The 21472-nt window shown below is 40.1% G+C and overlaps 2 protein-coding genes across 3 annotated transcripts in view; one reads left to right on the top strand and one right to left on the bottom strand.

Moving 5' to 3' along the window:
- The window catches only part of abca4a (ATP-binding cassette, sub-family A (ABC1), member 4a), a 28363-nt gene extending 27281 nt beyond the window's left edge, over positions 1-1082 (top strand). For both annotated transcript variants that reach the window (XM_086020628.1, XM_086020626.1), the window contains one exon: positions 90-1082. In XM_086020628.1, coding sequence (XP_085876754.1) covers positions 90-209 — 120 coding nt within the window. In that variant the 3' untranslated portion in view covers positions 210-1082. The remainder of the gene's footprint in view (positions 1-89) is intronic.
- Positions 1083-9300: 8218 nt separating this feature from the next.
- On the bottom strand, positions 9301-19520 carry olfm3a (olfactomedin 3a). Its single transcript, XM_086020946.1, has 6 exons — positions 19291-19520; positions 12827-12970; positions 12603-12758; positions 12165-12384; positions 10956-11062; positions 9301-10399 (listed from the first exon to the last, which is right to left on the bottom strand). The coding sequence occupies exons 1-6, from the start codon at positions 19357-19359 to the stop codon at positions 9716-9718; spliced, it is 1380 nt and encodes a 459-aa protein (XP_085877072.1). The 5' UTR covers positions 19360-19520; the 3' UTR covers positions 9301-9715.
- Between the last annotated feature and the right edge of the window lie 1952 nt (positions 19521-21472).

The raw sequence follows: 21472 nt of genomic DNA, 5'->3' as shown, positions 1-21472 counted from the left end.
TATTTGATTTGTCAAATCAATCCAGTTTTTCCAATTTGAATCGTTTTTTTGTTACACCTCCAATCTAACATAACTCTTTTTCTTCCTAGGTGTTTGTGAATTTTGCCAAGCAGCAATCAAGAGAGGATGACGCCATTGTGTTGCATCCCAAAGCTGCTGGGGCCCAGCAAGGCCATCATAGCACCCCAGTTAAGAGATTAAGGAAGTGAACTTTCATTGGTCTGTTAATTTCAGGTTGCTGCCATAATGAATGAACTTTGCTGTGGTTATTTGGAAAACTCAAAAAGTTTGTCGGCAGAGCCTCAGGACATTGTTTTCTTCGGGGGTTTCATTTAAACCATAATGGTTCACCTCTGCTGATTTGACTCAGTACTTTTGTAAACTAGATCTGGCACCCCCCCCAATTCAATTTCTTTTCAGATGGCAAACAATCCACGTGAACCGAGGCAAACCACACTTATTGGTCGCAAGACTGTAAATGGGAGGTAATGTATTGAGTTGTGAGTAAATCAAAGCATAATCATTCTAGTCTGCCAGGCTACAGTACACCAGTAAAACTGTCAAACCTTAAAATGCCTTGGCATGCATTGCGTCACATGTTCAGCTTGACTTTACTTTTTGGGTAGTTGCAATGAATTACAGAACGCAGTAATAATGTGCCTACAATTAGACGCTCTTTTGCTCACCTTGTAGGCCTTGCGAGCTAAAAACAGCTCTAGATTCAGGACAATGACATTGACTGAGTAACGACATGTCAGTGAGTGGAAGCTTTTTAAAGGATGCATTGGTCCTGTGTATCAACTTCTGATGCCAAGCCTGACTTTTCTTCTTTTTTTTTTTCGCCTTCCTGGAGTAAGCACTCGTGGAGTTTAGGAAAGTATTCGAATTTTATTCATGCAGCATTAATGTGGGTGGCCATCTTGCCGCTAATCAGTGCTTCTCAACACTATATGATTACATCGGCCTCTTTTGCAGTGTTTTTTGCGCTTTGTCATACCTGTGACTTTGGTAAGCACTCACTAACAGAAAGACATACAGTATGTAATGTTCGGCAAAAACAAATAAACATATTTTCCTCAAAACCTTGTTATGATACTGTACATTCCCCTTATAGAAAAAACGTAAATGTGACACTGGAGGCACCCATAAATCCATGATTTATAAGCTCTAATTTCATGACTACTGATCTCAATACAATAATAATAAACTAATATAAAGTAGTCAAACATAACGATAAACAAATGAAAAAAATGGCAGTGCTAAAATTGCTATAATATCGATACCTTGGCTCCCCAGGCACTTTGTGTCTCATTCTAGATTTTAACATCTAGATTTGTCAACAAAATAAACGGTACATTTTGTAGGCCTGATGCATTGTGGAATAATACTGCTCCCTGCTGGAGATGCGGGCTAGTGCCTTTGAGTCCATCCATCCATCCATTATCGATGCCGCTTATCCTCACAAGCGTGCTGGGACCTATCCCAGCTGTGCCTTTGAGTCATGTTGGAGTATTTTTCCAGTCCCAGAGGAAGAGATCATGGTTCATCCTATTAACATTTTGTTTGACTTTAAAGGGGACATAGCATACATTTTTATAAATCAAAACAGTTAGCAAGTGACATTAATAATGTCTGTGGCATGCTTTACAGAAATGCACTACGCTCAGAGACACGTTTTCAGAAATGGACAGATTTTTTTTTCCACACTTGGATGGGCAGGCCTGCCAAAAACCCAACTATCTGTATAAAAACATAAAAAAAACCCTCTGTAATTACTACACTGCATTTGCTTGTTTATTTAGAGGATGTGAAATGTTTTACAGTTAAGGTTTGTGAATCTCAGTTAGTGTTTAAAAACGCAAGTGGCCTGCTGCTCCAGCAGGTGCGTGACCTCGTTGTGCACCTGATGCACCGTTCTTGTAACTCTGAGGAGCTTCATGTTTCATAGTTGCAGTGATATTGAGATGTGGGAAGGAGCTACGTGCTCGGGATGAAGTTATTATAGTGCTCGGTGAGGGGGTGGGATGGACACTGCAGATGTTTCTGAACACTCCCGCGATAGCATGTGCATGAGTATTCCTTTCAGACCGTCATAATAAACACAACAGCTGCAAAACATTTCTCACGACGCAGTACAGTTCCACCCCACGGATCAAAACATTATTACCAGTGAAAAGACAGATTATTTGATAGAACTCTTGAATTGGATATCATGATCCGATTGGTGACAAGGTCGATGTACAGCATACAGTCTGGTGCAAATTTTCATAATATACATTATTCATTTTGCAGGGTGCATTTTGTTAGACTTGAGCACATTGCCCCCTTGCATATGCTTGGAGGTTGTTAAATAATTAATACAGCATTATATTGCTCGAATTAATATGTGCACACGTGGAATTTTCCTGTATAGGGAGGTATCAATCACTTTTTATGCTGTCCCCCTTCTTGATGTTTACAACCAAAACAGATAAAGTCAATCTGTGGCCTAATGATTTACAATAAAGTTCTCAGTATCGCCCAGTGCTGTTTTACAACATCACTAATTAAATCCTCTAAAAGAACAATTAAGATCAACCAGCTTTCGACAAACTAGTATCAGAGGGTCAATTGAAATATAAAAAGGAGCAGAGAGGAATTTACTACGCTCACAAAAAAAAGGTTGTGTGGGTGGACTTTGATCAAGTTCATTAATTAGAATAAGATGTCATCGTGGACGAGCAAAATTGCTGGACTTGATCTATTATATGACTTGCTGATCAGAGCATGAATTCAATTATGTCGAAGAAATTCATGTTTACAAGCCAACTGTTCTAAAGTGGCATTTTTGTTTGTACTTAGTTTTAACCATCCATCTATTTTCATTTGTGCTTATCCTCATGTGGTCTTCTGGTAACTGGAGCCTGGAATTGGAACTGAGGGTTGACTTGAGGCGAAAACTATTCATACTCACAATCACACCTAAGGCCAATTCAGAAATTTTTGGGGATGTGGGAGGAAGTTGAAGTACCCCGAGATTTTTTTTTGCTTTAAATGGCATTTCTAATGACAAGTTTATTTTCCACTGAGCTGTAAAACTGTCACATTAAAGCGGCCTTGACAAGTACTTTTAAAAACACACCTAGCTGATAATTAGAATACTGGTTTAATAGCTGTGTGATTGAGTGGGTGCTAAATGCAATAATGAAGTACAGTACGTGTATAACTGTGACTTCACACCGTGCAATAAAACATTTCACGGTCTGTAGTGGAAGTTTCGGGCTAAATAAAATCCCAAACCTGTTTTGGATGAGGTCCTCTCGTGATTACTTCGTTAAGTGAATTGAGAGAAATGGGTGAAGAGGGGGCTGCAAGTCAAAAGGAGGAAATGGAAATGACCTTTAGGGCAACTACCACGCGTAGTAAATGTCAGAGGGGGTGGAGGAGGAAAAGAAATAAAAGACAAACTTTGGGAGGTGAAAGCTGCTCTTTTATGATGTTTAGAACCTCGTGGAAAGAAAAGAATAAATGCCGGTGGTAGCAGGTATTACGTGAAGAACATGTGAAGTATAGAATTTAGCTGGGATGATAAGAACCACAAAAAAAGGACAATTTCCGAATGGAATGACTTTGAAAAAGGATGAGGGAGAAGGGTAAAGTCGTCTTTAAAAAAAAAAAAAAAAAAGGAACCAATAATTCTACAAAAAGGAGTTCAAAGTCGGCAGAAAGAAAGGCTGTCAAAGGAAGATGAGGAGAAATCATTTCAAGTTAAACTTCAGCACTTCTCGGCATGAGTTTTTTTCTTTCTGTTCAGCTCAGACGTTTGAAATCACAAGGCTGCATTTTTATTATTATATTATTATTTGTTCAATTTTAAGTGAACTAAAAAACTCGCTGCTGCTAGAAAGAAAAATAGGAAATTCCAAGTACTGCTGCTTTCTTTACTCTAAAGAGCAAGTGCTGTATTTCTCACCTATGGCGATTCCTGTTCAGGAATAGTGTTGAACTATGTAAAAATTAACAATTAAAAATATGTATTTTACCATTTAGATGAAACTGTATTCTGAAATTACCAATGTTGTTAATTTAGGGCATTGATGACAAAAAAGTTATTGTTTGGGTGGTGTTTATTTGTATCATTTTCCCTACAAATAAATACTGATGCTTCTTTAAAATGTACATTCCAGTATACGGCAAGTGAAACTGGATTTATTAGTAACTCGTTTCAAAGAGACAACACATCCGTTATAAAGCAATTGATGCTATTGGAATGCATTGTTTGGCTAAAACCAGCAGAGGCGCCGTTGAGTCCACCTAAATCAGTTTGAGGAAAGAAGAACACAACATGTGACCCTGACATGAAAACAGGCATTCAGAATATTCCGATTTTTCAAATTTATTCAAAGAATAATTGATAAATTACCCCATGGTATATCAGTCCAATGTCCAACCCAGGTGGTATGATTTTAGATGAAACACTTTTCAGGTCTTTTCAACTTTTCGTTGATCTTCACTGATGCAATTTGTTGCAGTGTTTCAGCATCTAACTTCTGGTGTTTCGTAACTCGACTTTACTTGGATCTCTCATTTAAATGAGTTGCCTTCATTCAGCGTCCTCATTAAAACCTCTTAAAAACTATCCACCGTACTTGATTGCCGTGAATTTCATCACACTGTCCCAAAAAAGTCAAAATCCAACACCGACTTTGATATCGCTGTAGGACTTATAGCTCATGATTTGAGAATTCCATGAACATACGTGTACTAATAATCATGCGCAATCAGAAACATTGTATAAAATGTTAAATATTAACTCTTTGGTGTCAATCTCCAAGGGAAAAACATCCATCAAAAAAAATCCGTACGGTGTAAGTGACTCGATCGCTGTTGTCAGCACAAGTAAATCCTTTGGGTTTGACAGTTAGAAATCCCTGCAACATTGCCTGAGGCTGCTCCGGGTGTGTGCGTGTGCGCGTGCTTGCGTGTGTGCTGAATGTGGTCCCAGCCACACGTTTAGAGTTCTCCATGGTTTATTCAGAAAGCCACACGGTCAAAGGCCCACGTCGTTGATGAAAGGACAACAGTGGTTCAGTGGGATGTCGGAGTTCATCACTGACGCTTCTTATGTTTGACACGCTGTCAGAAAGTTTGACATTGGTGTGATGTCAGGTAGTTTCTTACGCTCACTATGCTGTGTTATTATTTGCAGTGCCAGCACTGAAGATATTCCTCGACAGCACATTTTAGGGAAAGGTACTTTGAGATAAGTGAGTAGTCAGCCTGATCTCAAAGGGATATGTCAAATCGAATGACTTCTAAATACAACATTGTGGGATGATAGCTAGCAAGGATATTGGATTCATTTAAAAAAGTGAATCTTTTTTTTTACTAAGGTCCAATTCTTGCCCAGTGCTGCTTTAATAAGTTATATTACTTCAACCGATCCGAGGCGCTCTTCTTTGCAACTTTTCGTCAAATATATGCGCCTTATAGGCGCACCACACTGCCCCCAGGAGACCAAGGAGTGCACGACAGAAGCAAGGCAATCAGTTTTTATGACACGTTTAGGGGCCCACCTTGAAAATCTGGGGCCTGAGGCCATTGCCTGTGTTTGGCTTACGCTAAAGGCTGCCCCTGTCTATTATGGACTACCAGTCAAGGTGACCTGAGTAACTGCGACCGAGCCTGAGGCTAAGCGATTGCTATCCACCACAACTCTCAGGAAAACGTTCGATCCACAATCCAACTCGATTGCTAATACACAGCATAAAAAAAATGAGCACACTTCCCCAGTGTTCTCCTGCAAATACCTGCAGCTCTCTGTGCGGTTAATGAGAGAAATACAGTGAGAAATGGTTTTCTGTGACCATTCTGATGTTCTGTTCAGAGGTGGCAACTCTGAGAAATGAACAACTGAATCTATACTGATAATACAACATGGCGGCGGGGTGCCTTTACGACTCTATATTTTGATATTTAATCAAAAAACGAGAGCTAGTCTGCTGTTCTCGCACCGGTAGAATATGAGTGTTACTGAGAGACTGAAGCATAGAAATATGCTCTTAATTCAATCAGTTTCGTGCTTTTCACGCACACCAACCAAGCAACACAGCATGGCCCAAAGGCAAAGAATGATGGAAAATGCTTTTTCTTATTATTCACACACTCATAATGTGACAGGCTGGACATGGCCGCCTTTTGTGATTTAGTAGCCCGAGAGAGAATTTTGATGGCCAAACTATTATTCATGGTGAGATGGATTAAGATGCAGTCTATTGCCATGCCTGGTTGTAAATTGAATGCCTATTCACGACTCAATTTTCATTTACTCTCAGATTGTAATTTCGAAGAGATATTTTATCGACAGCACAGGCAACATTGTTGTTTGTCGGCTTCTTTTGCAGACCATCAAGAATGTCATGTTTGATTTCAAGAGACTCACGTGATGACTTCAAGATTGAAATGAAGCTCGAGGAGAAGCAATTTTGCGGCGCAGGATTTTGATACCGTTCAATAAAGTTAAAATTATCATGAAGACCACATGCAATAGTGGCTTTTATTGTCCCAGTAACTCCTGTGTTCATTATCAACACTGCAGTGTTTGTGAGGTAAACCTAAGCAGCTTCCCACAACATCTGTTCACCTAATTTACATGATTATATTGAAAGAATTACACTGTGTGTATTTAGAATAACCTCATTGTCATGATTTGTAAATTTGTTAAGTCTGTTTTGCTATTTAGTTTAACTTCATTTGATGTCATATTCCTGTGTTACTTTGTTCATGTCTTGCCGACTCGTCAGGTTTTCATCTCCACCTGCTCTCCTTGTTGCCAGTGCCAACCAATCACCTGCCTCAGCCAATAGTGTCTGGTCCAGGTGTGTCTCATTGTCTCATCAGTTTGTTTGTATTTAGTTGCCTGCTTTGGGTCAGTCGGCGTCAGTTCATTGCTGCCGTATGTCGCATAGCTTTTATGGTCATAGTGTTCAGTGCTGTGTGTTTTATTCCGTCTTTCTTTGTTGTGATGATTTTTGGGATTTTAATGTGTTGTTTTTCATCATGCTGTATAGTAACGTTTTGTTTCGCGTTTTTGTAATTTATCTTTTGAGTACATCTTGCCTCGCTTCTCTTTAGCCCACAACTTCACACAGTTTGTTGCTAAAAAATTGCTCATAAAAGTTTCTTTTCCTGAGACTCTTGAATGGAAAAATAAGTCTTGACTGACTCAACACCAGTTTATTATTGTGGATGTAGTTTGCGATGGTGTCAAACTGCCTTGTAGCACTTGGAAATTCTGATTCTGTTAATGAGATTTTAAATCTTTCATGAAGCGAAATCAGTATTTAATATAGGGTGGTTCATAATAGATATGCCTTATATACAGTGTTAAACTAGCCCTTTCAGTCAAACCCGTAATAAGTAATTGAAGTCATTTTTGATGTAGTTCTTGTTTTAGATTTCATGGCAGGGAGGTTATATTACGTGCTTATATTTTATCACAGCTTTCTTTTGTCCCCACTTTGTTCTAAATGTCACAAGGCGAAAAGTTTTCGGACCCATGAGATCAAGCATTTTTATCTTATTAGAAATTTATCACGTTTCGACCAGTTTTACGTTGGCAACAGTATGTGTGACTTTTTGTGACACTTATGGACGTAACGACAACTAGAATTTACTCCCAAAACATGACACAGCACTTGATTGTTGGTGTGCACGGAATATCAAGTACACCAGTGTAAATGCAGTCACATTTGATTAACAAAGAAATTACTCAGCCCTGTTGATTGAAATTTGCAAGGCAATATCCACGTGTATATCCAAAAATGTATTACCTCACTCTGACGCATTAAAAAAAGTGAAATCAAAAAAGGTTATTGTTTGTTGTTAAAGAACATGGACATTGCTTTATATCAACATGCAGTATTAGTCATAGTAATACCGTGCGTATTAATGTAGTCCCTGGATTCCCAACATGTACAGTACGTTTCACAGTCACTTCATGATGAGGCTTTGGGAACGTACTTGCAAAGTTCAGTGACAAAGATGTCTCGTGTCTTCCATGAATCTAACAGAAATCAAAGTAGCAGAGTTCAGCTGAGACAGCACATTAAGTGAAAATGCTGTCAGGTTGTCCTCGTATGTGAAACAGTATTGATGTCATGTGGCGGCTTGCCCCCACCCCCTCAAAAAAAATGACAAGCTTTTTTTTTTTTTGTTAATGTATTGAACCTTGAGGGGAAATGAATGTTTCCAATCTTGAGCCTTATTTTATTTGGTCTTACTTTTATTCGTGGGAGATTGCAAATACTGCTGAGGGAGGACCTTTAAGTGTTAAGTTTACAATTAATGTTCTATTCATTTAAATATTTTGTTCATCCTTGCTTTTTCGGGGTTTTCATTATGACTTGTATTCTATCTAACTGTGCGTCGTCCTGGCAACCAGACAGCCTATTAGGTTCCTCTGTTGGAATAAAGTCCGGTTGGATTCACCTTTTTTGTATGATGTGGTTGTTGGTCACAAAAATGACTTTTTTGCAAAGTCAATGAACACTTGTTGATGGTTTGACAAGTGACATCCCAAATGAACATACCTAAAGCTTGTGTGACCAACTATATGGTGTGCTTGACTGCGGAGCTTCCGCATCAAATCTCAGCCAGCCCGACAATGTCTGATTTTCTTGTGAAAATGAAGTAATTTTGCTTGAGAGTACATTCATAGACTAGGCGGGGATAATCCGCCTGAGTTCTTACAACGGAAGCGCGTGGCATGCAGGCAATTCAAACTTGCCTCGGGGTGAATAAGTACTCCACGTTTTTGGACTAACTTTGTCATTCAAGTGCTTGCGGTTGATCAAAATCTCAGCTTCTGCACAAAATAGTTGTGTGGGTGTGAGCAGGCATGCTTGCCGTCTTGCATTTAATGGCGCCAACAAAGGATGCTTACCACACCCTTAGGTTGATTGAAGTGCCTCTTGAGCCAGCCCCATCCAAAATTATATTAGGAGAATATGTCATTGCGAATAGTCTTTCACTTTTTGCTTTAACCTATTCAGGTCTCACCACAGTGAATTTAGCACATGAGAATGGGTTCAAAGCGGATCCTTGCCATAAAATTGCCATTTTATCAATATATTGTCTTATGTAAATAATCATATTACCAAATTAAAAATTCACATTAGTTTACATCACATGTCCTACTTAACTTTTTTCTCCTGAGAGGCATTTTCATGCAATAGGTGACACAACCAAAGGTGTATAATGAAGAAATGAAATCAACTAAATGTACGGTGCCTTAATTGAATTGAAAAAAAGGTCTACTGGTTTCATTAAATGATTTATTAAAAAATACATCCAAATCAAACACAAAATAATAATTTAAGTTGCAGCAATAGCAAGCACTAGAAGCACATCGGGGCATTAGAAATATAATGCACAGTAGTCATGCACGCAGAAAAATAATAAGGCGCTGGGTATGTACAATACATAACTTGCTATATACTAGTGTGACCATCAATTGTGGAAAAAGTGTAAAAATCGGCAATGTTTTTCTTCACTCTCCCAACTTCCGTGCAGGCAACATAAGTTCCGTTCCCACTCAGAGATGGTGTGAACGTTTGACTGTACATTGTTTTCCATGCTCCATTCCAGAGTCTTGAAGTTAAAATTAGACAACTGAACAACCACACTATCGGCCAGTTTTTGACAAAACAATATTTGTTGTTAAAATCACACATGCTCACTTTTTCGAGCCGTCATCCGTTTCTATGACATGGAACAGGGTGATGTTGAATACGACCTGGTGTCCGTTATTCCAGGCGTACAGCACTCTCTCTCTGGCATTGTAGTCAAGCATGGAGATATGAAAGTACTGATTGAGAAATGGAATGTCAATGTATTCATAAGTTGAAGTCTTTGTGGAGTATGCGTAGTAAACCTTTGCTCCGGATAGATGCGAGTTGGTGATATAGAGCGTCCCGCAGATCATGAATGACTCCCCCGCGTTCCTTTTAGAGTATTCTGTGTTCCAAGTGTTCAGGACCTGCAAGGTGTCTGGGTCAATTTGGGAAATGACAACATTTCCCGCATTTTGGTTGGTGGCATACGCGACCCACATTCCGAGTTCATCCGCCATGACGTCGATGTCCGAGTACCCTCCCCATGTGTAGGGGTACATGTTGTGGAAACCGGCAAACTCCAAAGCTCGCTGGGCCAGAACGGTGCCCGTCTCGAAGCTGTACTTGACAATAATGTTGCTCTGGTACTTGTTGTAATAAAGTGAGCCATTGTAGACAATGTGATTGGTTCCCTCCCATTTGAATGGAAGACTGTACGTGCGAGCGACCACTCCAGCCGCGAAGTCCTCCATTGTCTTGAACTCTCGGACGATCTTACTGTTGGCATAACCGTCCATGTACCAAACCTACGTCGAATAAATTGATGGGAGTGTTGGATGGATTGATGGTAGGGTTGGGAAAATGGAAGGTAGGATTGAGTGATTGAGAAATGATTTGGTGTTGGGTGGATCGGTTGAGGGGTGGATGATTGAGGTTGGACGGATGAGTGGATAGGTTTGATGGATGGGTGGGGTGTTATTTTGATAAATAGGTTGGAGAGGTGGGCGTTAGTGAACTTTCCAGTGAAATTACTATATACAAGTAATATTCAACACAATACAGACCTATCATAACACAAATGAAGTATTAATTAAACAACATAAAGGAGTTTGACTACTCTAAAGATGTTTTATATGTGTATTGTAGTTGATTTATATTTCATTCCCCCCCCCCCCCCCCCCACAGTGCAAGACAGGTTACATTGATATCAGAATGTATTGTCGATGTTTTTAATGCCATTCACTGTGTTGTGGTATAATATTGAGATATGTTATGGTATGCAGTCATAACATTATAGCAAAGAAAATAAACACAAAAAATTGCGTCAATTGTGTAATTGAATATAGAGAACCTTGAACTCACTCTGTTGTGTCTTGAAGATACAAGTGAGTCAGTCATCCATGCTCCAAAGCGGGTTCCAGAGGTCTTCATTGTTACAGGCCCATTGATTTTCATTAACTTTCCGCAGGCTGTTAACAAAGAAATACATCAGTCAGATGACTGGATTAGGTCAGATTTTTTTTTTTTTAAAGTCTGTGTTTCAGAATGCTTCTGCACGGAGTTGCGATGACATTCCCTACGAATGTCAATTTGATATATATTGACCAACTTAAAATAAGAAAACCCGATGTAACAAATATTGTATGATACTCTTCCACTGAATTGCCTTTTCTTTGTCTTTGTCCGTGTTATCATCCAGCCATTAAATTTGGTTAGGAAACATGAGCGGACTCATGAATAGCCTGAAGACATGGAGGCAGAATTAATGGGTGCTGTTACTAAAGAGCTGAACATTGGATTTATTGTGAATAATATTTTGGCTCCCCTTTATCAGCTACACAACATTTCGCCCCTGAAAAAAAAAAAAAAGTAATGAACCTAACCCATTAAAATAAAAGAAAAATCAAATCCAGATATATTGAATTAGTTACATGCCAATTACCCCAAATATGAATTGTTTCATGTATCACCCTCCTCTCAACGTCTCTACTTATTTTTAGCGAAATGTGGCGTCTTATGCAAATGAGTTACTGCTCACCCCGCTCTCCTTAACTGTGTCTGCACTATCACAGCTTTGTGTCATTTAGACGTCTTGAATCAATACTTGTAATAAAACGAGGTTACTGACAAGTCATGGGTCAAGAAATTTGATGGGCCTGTAAACAATTGTTGTCATCAGGTGTAAAAGTGGTGGCGACCACTGTACTGTAGTTCAGATGGCTTTGGTGTTTTTCTCCTTGTAACATTTGAGAACGTACCACAATCATAAAATGAAGTTTGAAGCGCTGAAATTGGAATCGTTAGTGAGTGACTGTAAGCCTCTCGCCTAAGATAATTTAGCCTGAACTGCGCAATTTCACCCCCTTTTCGGACAAAGACAGACACGAAACATTTAAGCCGTGTAACTCAATACATCCAAATTTGTGTGGGAATAAAAGTCATTACAAAAAAGTATGAAAAATCCCATTACCCCGTTGTGCCTATTACAAACTGTTATACTGATATTGCGGACCATTTTGAACAATAATCATGTATTTTGTGTCGTAAAATTATAATAGGGCTCCATCTCACTTAATTTGCCCATACAGCTGCGAAGCCTGTTATCCAGTCGCAGGAGCCGCTGATAGAGCTCATCATAGTCATAGACGCCAAGTTCCTCCTGAATGCTTGTTAACACTGCTGATAGATTCCTGATCTCTTCTTTGAATTGCGAGACGAGCGTAGCATCCATCTTGTACTGCTCCAACACGGGGATCAATGGCTTCAGCTGGTCCATCTTGTCTTGAAGCTCCTAAATGGGAAGGGGACGGCAAGAAAACTCAATATATGTGCAGATTTATATAAATAAATTACAAATCATTAGCTATATATTAACTTATTCACTGCCAGGCATTTTCAGACCCTCTTTTACCCGAATGTTTGAAAAAAAAATCCTGGGATTAAATGGCTGGACTGAAAAGACAAGTAAATTCGTCAATGGCAGTGAATGAGTTAAGGGATATGTTCGACCTGGTAGTTTCTAGCCATGAGAGATTTCCTGTTGTCCTCAAACTGTCTGAATTTGGTCCTTAGGCCCTTCATCTGGTTCTCCATCTTCATCACATACTGAAAATCCCTTTGGGTTCGCAGGTTCAGCACCTCAATGGACTGCGACATGTTTTGCACCTAGAACCCATCAAGTAATGGTCAATTAAAACAGACACCATGGAGGAGTTTTCAACCATTGCACCGACCTTCTCCAGGAGATGGCGCAGCTGCCTGCTCTTGGCATCTCTGGAGCACAGATTTTGTTCTGGGGCGACTACAGTGCAGATGCAGCGGCCATTGGCATCCTGGGCTGAGCTGTACACCTGCCAGCTCTCTTTTGGCCCGATGGTCTACAAGCACAAAACCAACACTTACATTTAGACTGGAGCAGGACCTGAATAGTCGAATACTTGTGATATTACCAAGCAATCGTCCTTTTTTTGTCAGTAAAACTGACCTCAAAGGGCATTGCTAGCCTTGTTACCCACTTTAATTATGTAGAAGTAAAGTTGACATTGGCGACTAAACTCAACAAGGAAAATGAAGGCCAACAGGAGAATTGGAGAATCGGTCTATTCTTGCCAAGCATCAGATTATGAGGTGATGGTGATAGAGGACAACGGTGTCAGGGAGAATTAGGCCTTTATGAAACAGCTGCATTTCAATGATATTTCATTATTGATTGAGGACGGGCTTAAAACAGAAGACTAATGAGAAGATGCTGGCAGAGATTATTCATTTCCACTCATAAATGTGTTGATTAGGAAAGCTCCATGAAAAACATCCAATGATGGATTACGTGTGCTATCCCGGCAGCACAAAGCTGTCTCAATTTCACGTTTACTCTGAACAAACACATATTTTTGGCTCTCAAAAAGGTTGCTAGATTCATTGCCATAATAATTCTGTATTTGCTTGAATATTACCGCGATCAGTCAAGTGTCCAAAGTTGGAATGAGTACAGCATATTGTGAATAAACAAAGGCGATGCCTAACATTGTACGTCATCCACTGTAATATGTTTTGATTTATCAATATTGTGTTAGCCCGATATATGCTACAATGGCTTCACAGAAATAACCATTTTATTGCCATCTACTGCAGCATTCTTGTTCGGGCGCACGCCGCTGATTGCGGAAACTGCAACTGGCCGTGAAGTGGTTGGGCAAACAAATGCAAATATGCGCAGCCACACTGTTTTTTCCTCTTTTGCGAACAGTTTAACCTTCATCGAGGTCTGTGCTCTACTGAGTGGTTTCTTATTCTGGTTTCTTTAAAATCAATCCATGTACAGCGAAGGTCAGAGTTTCTTTTACTCCCTATTATTGTTTTTTTTTTTTTTCATGAGGCGACTTCACTCACGCACTTAAAAAAAAAAAAAGAATACTCTCGACTCAATTAAATAAGACACAGTCCCGGAAGGTACTGGATGTGCATATGCAAACTGGAAACTGATTTTTCTGTGAATCCTTCCTGTTAATTCTGTTGCTGTAAAACAAAACTCACTATCCACAAAAAATACACACCAGGGCTCAGCTGAGACTAATATTTGGCTTCAGCAATGTAGTATGTCTCTAGATAGTGCTTCCGTAATCTCAAGAACTCTCACTCTCTTAGTGCCCAAGCCTCATTTAAAATTCTGCTAAACTTTGGAATAAGATTTCACGGAATGATGACTGTAGATTATATCTCCATCTGTTCTAGTGCGGCACATGCATTGCAAGCAAACTGACTTAAGACTCTTCCCATTCAACAGATGAAAGTGAATCCAACCCATTTTGGAACGCGTCCACAATGTTCTCATTAGTGCTTACATGAGCCGCAGCACAATTGATGCTGCAGGCGAACTTTCCTTTCTGCCAGTTTTGCAAACGCTTTATATCCTGCACAGTTATTCTGCCTTTGTACCCAATCGTGAATAATTGTGAAACAAGAGAAGAGCTTCCCCTTTTAGCTGGTCTCCGAGGTGGTCCGTCTTTGTTTGCTCACAGTCACCATGCCGCACAAAAGAAGACGGTCCAATCTGCTGACTGTATGCAAAACGCCTTTCGCTATCTTACAGCCAAGTCCCGTTGAGCTTGGTGTAACCTTTCAGTCACAACGTGTGGAGAATGCTGCGAATAACTTGTAATTTAGCACACTTTTTGTTTGCAGCGATGCTTTTGTGCAACTCCTCATTGTCTCTACAACTCTCTGTTGTCAGACTGCTGCAACAAGTCTCCAAAGGCTCTCCTGCTGGCCTAAAATGCTGCTGCACAAGTTCTGAAACAGAAGACATTTCAGTACTAGCTTTCCAAGTAGGATACGATTTAGTATTACTTTTCTCCAAAGCTCGATGATCAATCGCGACTACATCTTAAAGAACACACTCCATAAATTTAGTTCTTCATGTAGTTTCAGAATTTTGCATGGTAGACAAATGCCACCATGCACACCTCAATTTTTCTCCCAACCAAAAACAATTTTATTTGTTATTATGTAAATGAATTGATGGGATTACAGTGGTGAGTGGTGTTTTATTTCTATAGGGGAAAAGGTTAAATTACAGGCAACACTGGAATTTAAAACCATTCCAGGAAGGTTTTGAATTGTTCAGATTTTAAACCCATTTTCCCCTTTGTACTTAATGGAATTTTGCAGGCTCAAGCTGTTGTTGTCATACAGCTTTTATTCACTGTCATACTTTTTAAAAAAAAAAAATACAATTTATTAGATTTATTATAATCCCTCAAGGGGAAATTCAATTTACACTCTGCTGTATATTATTGTTCTGTTGCACACCACACTCACACAACCAAATCACACACCTGCAGGCATGCATGGAGGGGGCGCACAAACAGATCTGCATCTGTTGAGCAGCGGGGCTGGGGATTTCAATTTGAATTGTCTTTATTCCAAAGGAACAATGCAGATTAATGAACACTGATACAATATCTGTGTAAATGTGCCGAAGTTGGCATACGCCTAATTTACATTCATTGTCCCATGGAAGATGATTAAAGACAAGTGACTAACCAGTGCCTTGCACAAGGGCACTCCAGCAGTAGCCAGGAATCAGACTAGCATCTCACCAACAGCTAGAAGCCATATTTACTTTATTTGCAGCGGAGCCCAAGTCATTACAGAAAATGCCATAAGACAGACACAGGAAAAGACGACTGGAAAATATTTCAAAATACTGAGAGAAAAAAACAAGCACATTTCAAAAGCACAATTTTTGCACAATTTGCGAAAATCTTATTAAACACAAAGACTATGTTCTGGAGTTTTGTGTATTTTACAGAAAATACTGGTCATAGTTCAAACTGTACACGGTTTTAGACACTATCTGCAAAATGTAAATCAAGAATAAACAAACGTATGCAACTGTGCTATGATAGAATCCAACACAGGACAGGATCCAATACAACGCACACATATGTTATTATCATGAACGGAAAGCAACTAAAAAGGATATTCACTAATGATATCAAAAGACATGTTTTGGGCCAAGGCACTGACAGCAGTGCACAAACCTGCAAAGTGAAAGACACAGACCCCAGCAGCTGCTATTTATCTCCTCGTCCATCTGCCTGTCCAAACAAGCCACGGCGGTATAATGTGCACTACTGTTATGGATGATCATACAGCCCAAAGGAGTGAACACTTCAGCTGTAATGGCGGAGGAAGATGAACTCGAATGTGCTGCCAGTTCTGTAATCAGACCGGGGCAGACATTGGAGACAGCCGAGACGAATGGTAACACCCTAAAGACAGCGGCCGTAGCAACACTAGCGACCATCAAACAGGTTGCGGTAATACACTGACAAAGAGAACACTTCAGTGCGGAGAACAAAAGGCAAGATCTTTCCTCTCACATAGGCTTTGATGAAACGTTTCCCTCGAGGTGTGCCGCACACTTGTCGTCATCGGCCTCAGTCAACATGAGAAGGCGCAAATCTGAAGGAAATCGGCCCAGTCGGAGCTTCTCATAATCAGCCGCAGTAAACAAATTGCAATTGTACTTTAACATCGGTAATCATATTCACTTTACGGTTGTCACTCAAATCACTATTCATGACACAACCGGGAATGACGGGGCCTGTTGATGTTGAAGTAGGTCGAGCAAATGGCTCCTAAAGTTTTGGATGTGACTACTACCAGTGCATGCTCGGCCTTCACATCAGATTGGAACCTGAAGTGGCTTCACTACTTGATGTGGGTGCTTGCGCTGTCATTATCCTCCCTCGCAGTGTTTATGACTGCATAACCGATACATTCGCTGAGAGCGCTCCCCGAAATGACCCGTTTGAAGATGTGAGAGCATGAGTGAGAAGGTTTACTTTCTTAAAAGTTGGTTTCAGTACCCTCCATCAAAAGCGCATCAACTTTAAGAGCCGTACTTTATAATCCCCACAAAACATAATGAGTCTTGCCACATCAGAAACACGGCAGACAGGCCTCGTTAGAAGCACTATTTTTTCAAGTTTAAACCAATTTGCCGCCCATCATCACTGTTGTTGTCGTTTGTTTGCTAATTCCCAGGATGCTTTGTAGCTCAAAATGCAAAAATTAGAACAGAACATTATTATTCAGAATCTTATCAGCACAGTCATACGTTGTCGCTCGGCACATCTGCCATCCCATCACAAAGTTGAATTTAAAAAAATGGATGATGTAGTCACAGTGTATTCTTTCTAAATAACTAGCACGACACCTGTGCTGTTTGCTGCTATAATTAGAAAAACTGATGAGAGCCTCACACAGTCCGAAAAATAGTTAAACATTATCAGTCCATTTGCTTCTACTTATCTGTGGGCAGCAGGCACAGATGACCGGCCTTTCTTAACCCCCCCCCCCCCCCCTCTTGGTTCCACAACACCCAGGCATTCACAGGCCATCAAGGTGTTCTCATAAATTCCGTCCTCGGTTGAAATTTTATGTCTGCATTTCTTCTCTTTCCTTGTCGGGCAGACACACTTTGAGATGATTTCTCTCAATTTCTGAAACGGCTTGATATCAATCACAGCACGTCTTTGGTCTCATAACGGTTATCTTTCATTTTTGCCCCTGCCTCACTGTAATATGTACAACCATCATTTTTCAACCAGAATGGCTGATTTTCCCTACGACTGTGAATATTTCATTTCATGGCCAAAATTGTACAATGTAGCACTTAACTCTTGACCATTACTGAGGAGAGACTACCAGAAGCATAGTACCTGACATTATTTACTCAATGTCTCCATATTCCTAAATGCAGTCTTACCACCTGATAGGAAACACAAACAAGTATTTTGGATGAATACAAACTTCCTAGTAAATTGAAGTAGCCGCACCGGTTTCCTCATCCTTCGATCAACATACCCTCCAGGTGCGGTGTCTAATGTGTAATCATACGCAACAAAAACTCCACTTTTCATTCTGATCTTGATGCTCTATTAGCAGCCACAGTTTAATTACCTGGCCGGCTTGGAGCAGACAGAACATCGTGCTATGCAAATATTTTGATTAGTTCACAAAGGCTCTGTTAGGGCTCACACAACAGATGCACGGGGAACAGAATACACAGGTGCCCCGGCTTGTATCAAATTGAGCATGTGGTTAAGGGCAGTTCTAACAAATTAATTTATATGCCAAAAGTGGAGGCAGCCAAATTGCTCCATTCAATACATCGAGGAACAAAGCTGTGTGTGTTCGAAAGGTCTGGCAGCCTGTGAGTGACAGCTTAATACTTTGCGGCTTAGAGTAATTCCATAAAAGGTTTGCATTTTCAAATCATCTTTTAACACTGAAGCATTGACTTTAATGCAATCCCTGCAATTAGCATGCAGTTTGTGCACCGGTAATGTGACATATTCCCCAAATGGCAGTAGGATATTGAGTTGATTTAAACACAAATAATGAATGATTACTTACCCTTCAAATTATTCTATAGTTAACCTATTCAAAGGGGATCAATACCCTTCAACGGAGGTTTAAAGTCTTTGAGCCGGGAGCATGATTGTTGCTCTTTTTTTCCCCAGCCAGTCAGATGTTTTTAGCATTTCAGCACCATGGCATGGACAGCTCCTCATTTGTCACCGGGGGCAACGTGTTTAGCGGTCTTCATTGAAACACACCTTTCGAGGCATGTCGCAATCGTTCAAGTTTTGTAGGGTCTAGATGACGCCATTTAAGATGGATAGTAGCAGAACTGCAGTGTTAAATTCAGTTACCGTAAAAGCAGTCATTTAACTTCTGCATTCAATCTGGCAGATGAGTGGCGCTGTCGATGTTGTGGACCTCACATTCTCAGGAATGGAAAGTAAGCAGTGTGCAATGATGATTTTGGACATAATACTCATTCCGGATTCTATAACGGCAACATTCATTTCAATGCAGTTTTGACAATACATTTTTCAATGGTGGCGCAGTAACAGGTGGCTATTTTAACTTGATTACTTATTACCTAAACCTTGATGACTGACAGGGCTGCTTCAAATTTAACCTGCAGCTTCATGAATTGTAATTATTCCAATTCAAATGGAAATATGCAGGCACAACTAGACTTCATTTGAACATGTCATTTTATATAAGTATTTGGGTGATGATCAAAAACTATATCCCAGTTGTTTGAGAAATCACGAACAGGAAAACATGCAGCAAGAGTAAGGAAGTGATCAACTGAAAATCGTGAAATAAAACTCACCATGGATGGGTACAATCCAAAGATGGTCAGGGACAGGAAGGAGTACAAAATACTCAACAGGAGCCGCATGCTGACTGCTGTGTGCTGCGACTTTGCTCCGAGCTGTATTCCTACTTCACTATGAGCAGCCCCACAGCGGCTTGTGGGGTTTTTAAGGCTCTTGGAGTGCGCGGAGAGCTGCGAGAGAGTTCTGCTCGCGAATAAACATCCGTTCGCTCACTGGCATCACACCCACCTCTCCTATAGTAGTCAGTGAGAGCCAAGGAAAGGACTATGAGGGTAAGGGCGAGAAAGAGAGAGAGGGAATTGCTCAGAGAGTTGTAGGGTCTATTTTATCGATGGATATTTATGAATCAATCTTTAGAATAATGCATTGTATCCGAGCCGTTAGCATGTCTGTATAAGTCACAATTCTGATAGCGGTGTTCCAAATTGCGTATAGGTGTGAATGTGAAGGATGAAAGATCCCCATACAGCTCTAGAGCCATAGGTTGCAGACCTCTGATCTAACTGATAACAGATTACTGTTATCATTTAATCAGTCCGCTGATCAATTGAATCTGTTAGTCTTATAAAATTTGATTCTTGACTCATTGACTCTCGACCACAATCAGTTCTTCAACCACTACTGTGCTCTCTCAGCTACTGCCTCTGGCAACTGCTTCCATGTAATCTATGGCAATGCGATGTCTGAGTTTTGCAATGTTACATGGGGAGTCCCGCGGGGATCAATACTTAACCCTCTATTGTTTAGCGTCTACATGCTGCCGCTTGGTGATATTATAGCTACAACATTAGTGTTGACTGTGATGCTGATGATACCTAATTATATATACCCAACAAACCCACACAAGTGATGTAATCTAGAGATGTGCCGGGCCGGGTTTTCAGGACAATCCACTTCTACGAAGGCATCATCCTGCAGCACTTCATTCCTAAATGGACTCTCACACTATTTTAAGTAACATTATACAACATATATTGTGTTAAATGTTGCCCACTCAGCATCCATTGCAGCTTTGACATCCTGGAAGGGGGAGTCCCCCATCTGCGGCCCCTTCTCAAGGTTTCTTATTTTTTCCCCAGATGTTTTTTTTTTTCCTCTTGCCCTTCTGTGGAGTTAAGATCAGGGGATGTCATTAATATTTGTCAACTGTGTGTTTGTGAAGCCCTTTGAGACTCTTTTGTGACTTAGGGCTTTAGTGACTTATAAACAAAAAAAAATAACTTCACTTTAAGAATGAGAGGCATGCTTGATAGTCCCCAATAGGACTTGCCATGATGTAAGAATTAACTGATTTGCTTGAGTCCAGTGGAACGTCGAGGTACGTAAAGTATAAGAAACTGCAAGCCGACCTCCACGGGCAGATAATATAAAGTTGGCTAGTTAGATCATCGATCTGTGAAGTAGACAATTGGAGACCACCTTCCATCATGATCGTTCGCGTCCCTATATGAAAATCAATGCGCCAACGTTTGCGTTTAAGTGCAGCTGAGCCATATATGAATATAGTACCAATTACATATTTCAGCCAACCTTGTCCTGTCTGCCGTTGGATTCAACATAACCCGATACATAAGTTTAAAACAACCGGAAAACTTTTTTTCCTTTTCATCAGTATTCATAGGTTTTTCTGTGGGTCATGTTTCTACATCATAAATACACTGTGTCATTCTCTCATCAATATAGCAGACTATTCTATTTCTTATCTACAGCATTCCCAACCCGTTTTTATCTCCCTGCAGTGTAGATTGTGTGCAGGATTTATAGATTCACAGTTGGTTTTTGCTTAAGTGGCTGACAAGATAATAAATAACAAAATCTAATATCTGTGAAATATATATGGCGATCAACGGATGCCCAGTTTTCCCCAGACAGCGCATATTGAAGAACATTCATAAACAATTTATCTGGGAACATCTAAAATAATGCCTTTAGTAGCACTAGTTTCTACACAGTTTGGGGAAATCATGTTTGTCAACAGCAACTGTAATAGTATTATTATTGATTTGCTTTTATTTAAAACATGTAACAGAAAACACACACTTTTCCAACAACTTGGGCTTCCACTTGAGCATTCTCTTTGGTCGCCCATCACAGCAAAGCAGGAGACGAGACAAAATGAAAGTGACAAGTCAAGTTCATTTACTGCTCAAAGCAAACTTGTCACTTGGCATTAGT

The sequence above is a fragment of the Filicampus tigris genome, chromosome 21 (genome assembly GCF_054856515.1).
Source record: "Filicampus tigris isolate MCC_2025a chromosome 21, RoL_Ftig_1.0, whole genome shotgun sequence".
Classification (NCBI taxonomy): Eukaryota; Metazoa; Chordata; class Actinopteri; order Syngnathiformes; family Syngnathidae; genus Filicampus; species Filicampus tigris.
This window is presented reverse-complemented; position numbering and strand designations above follow the sequence as displayed.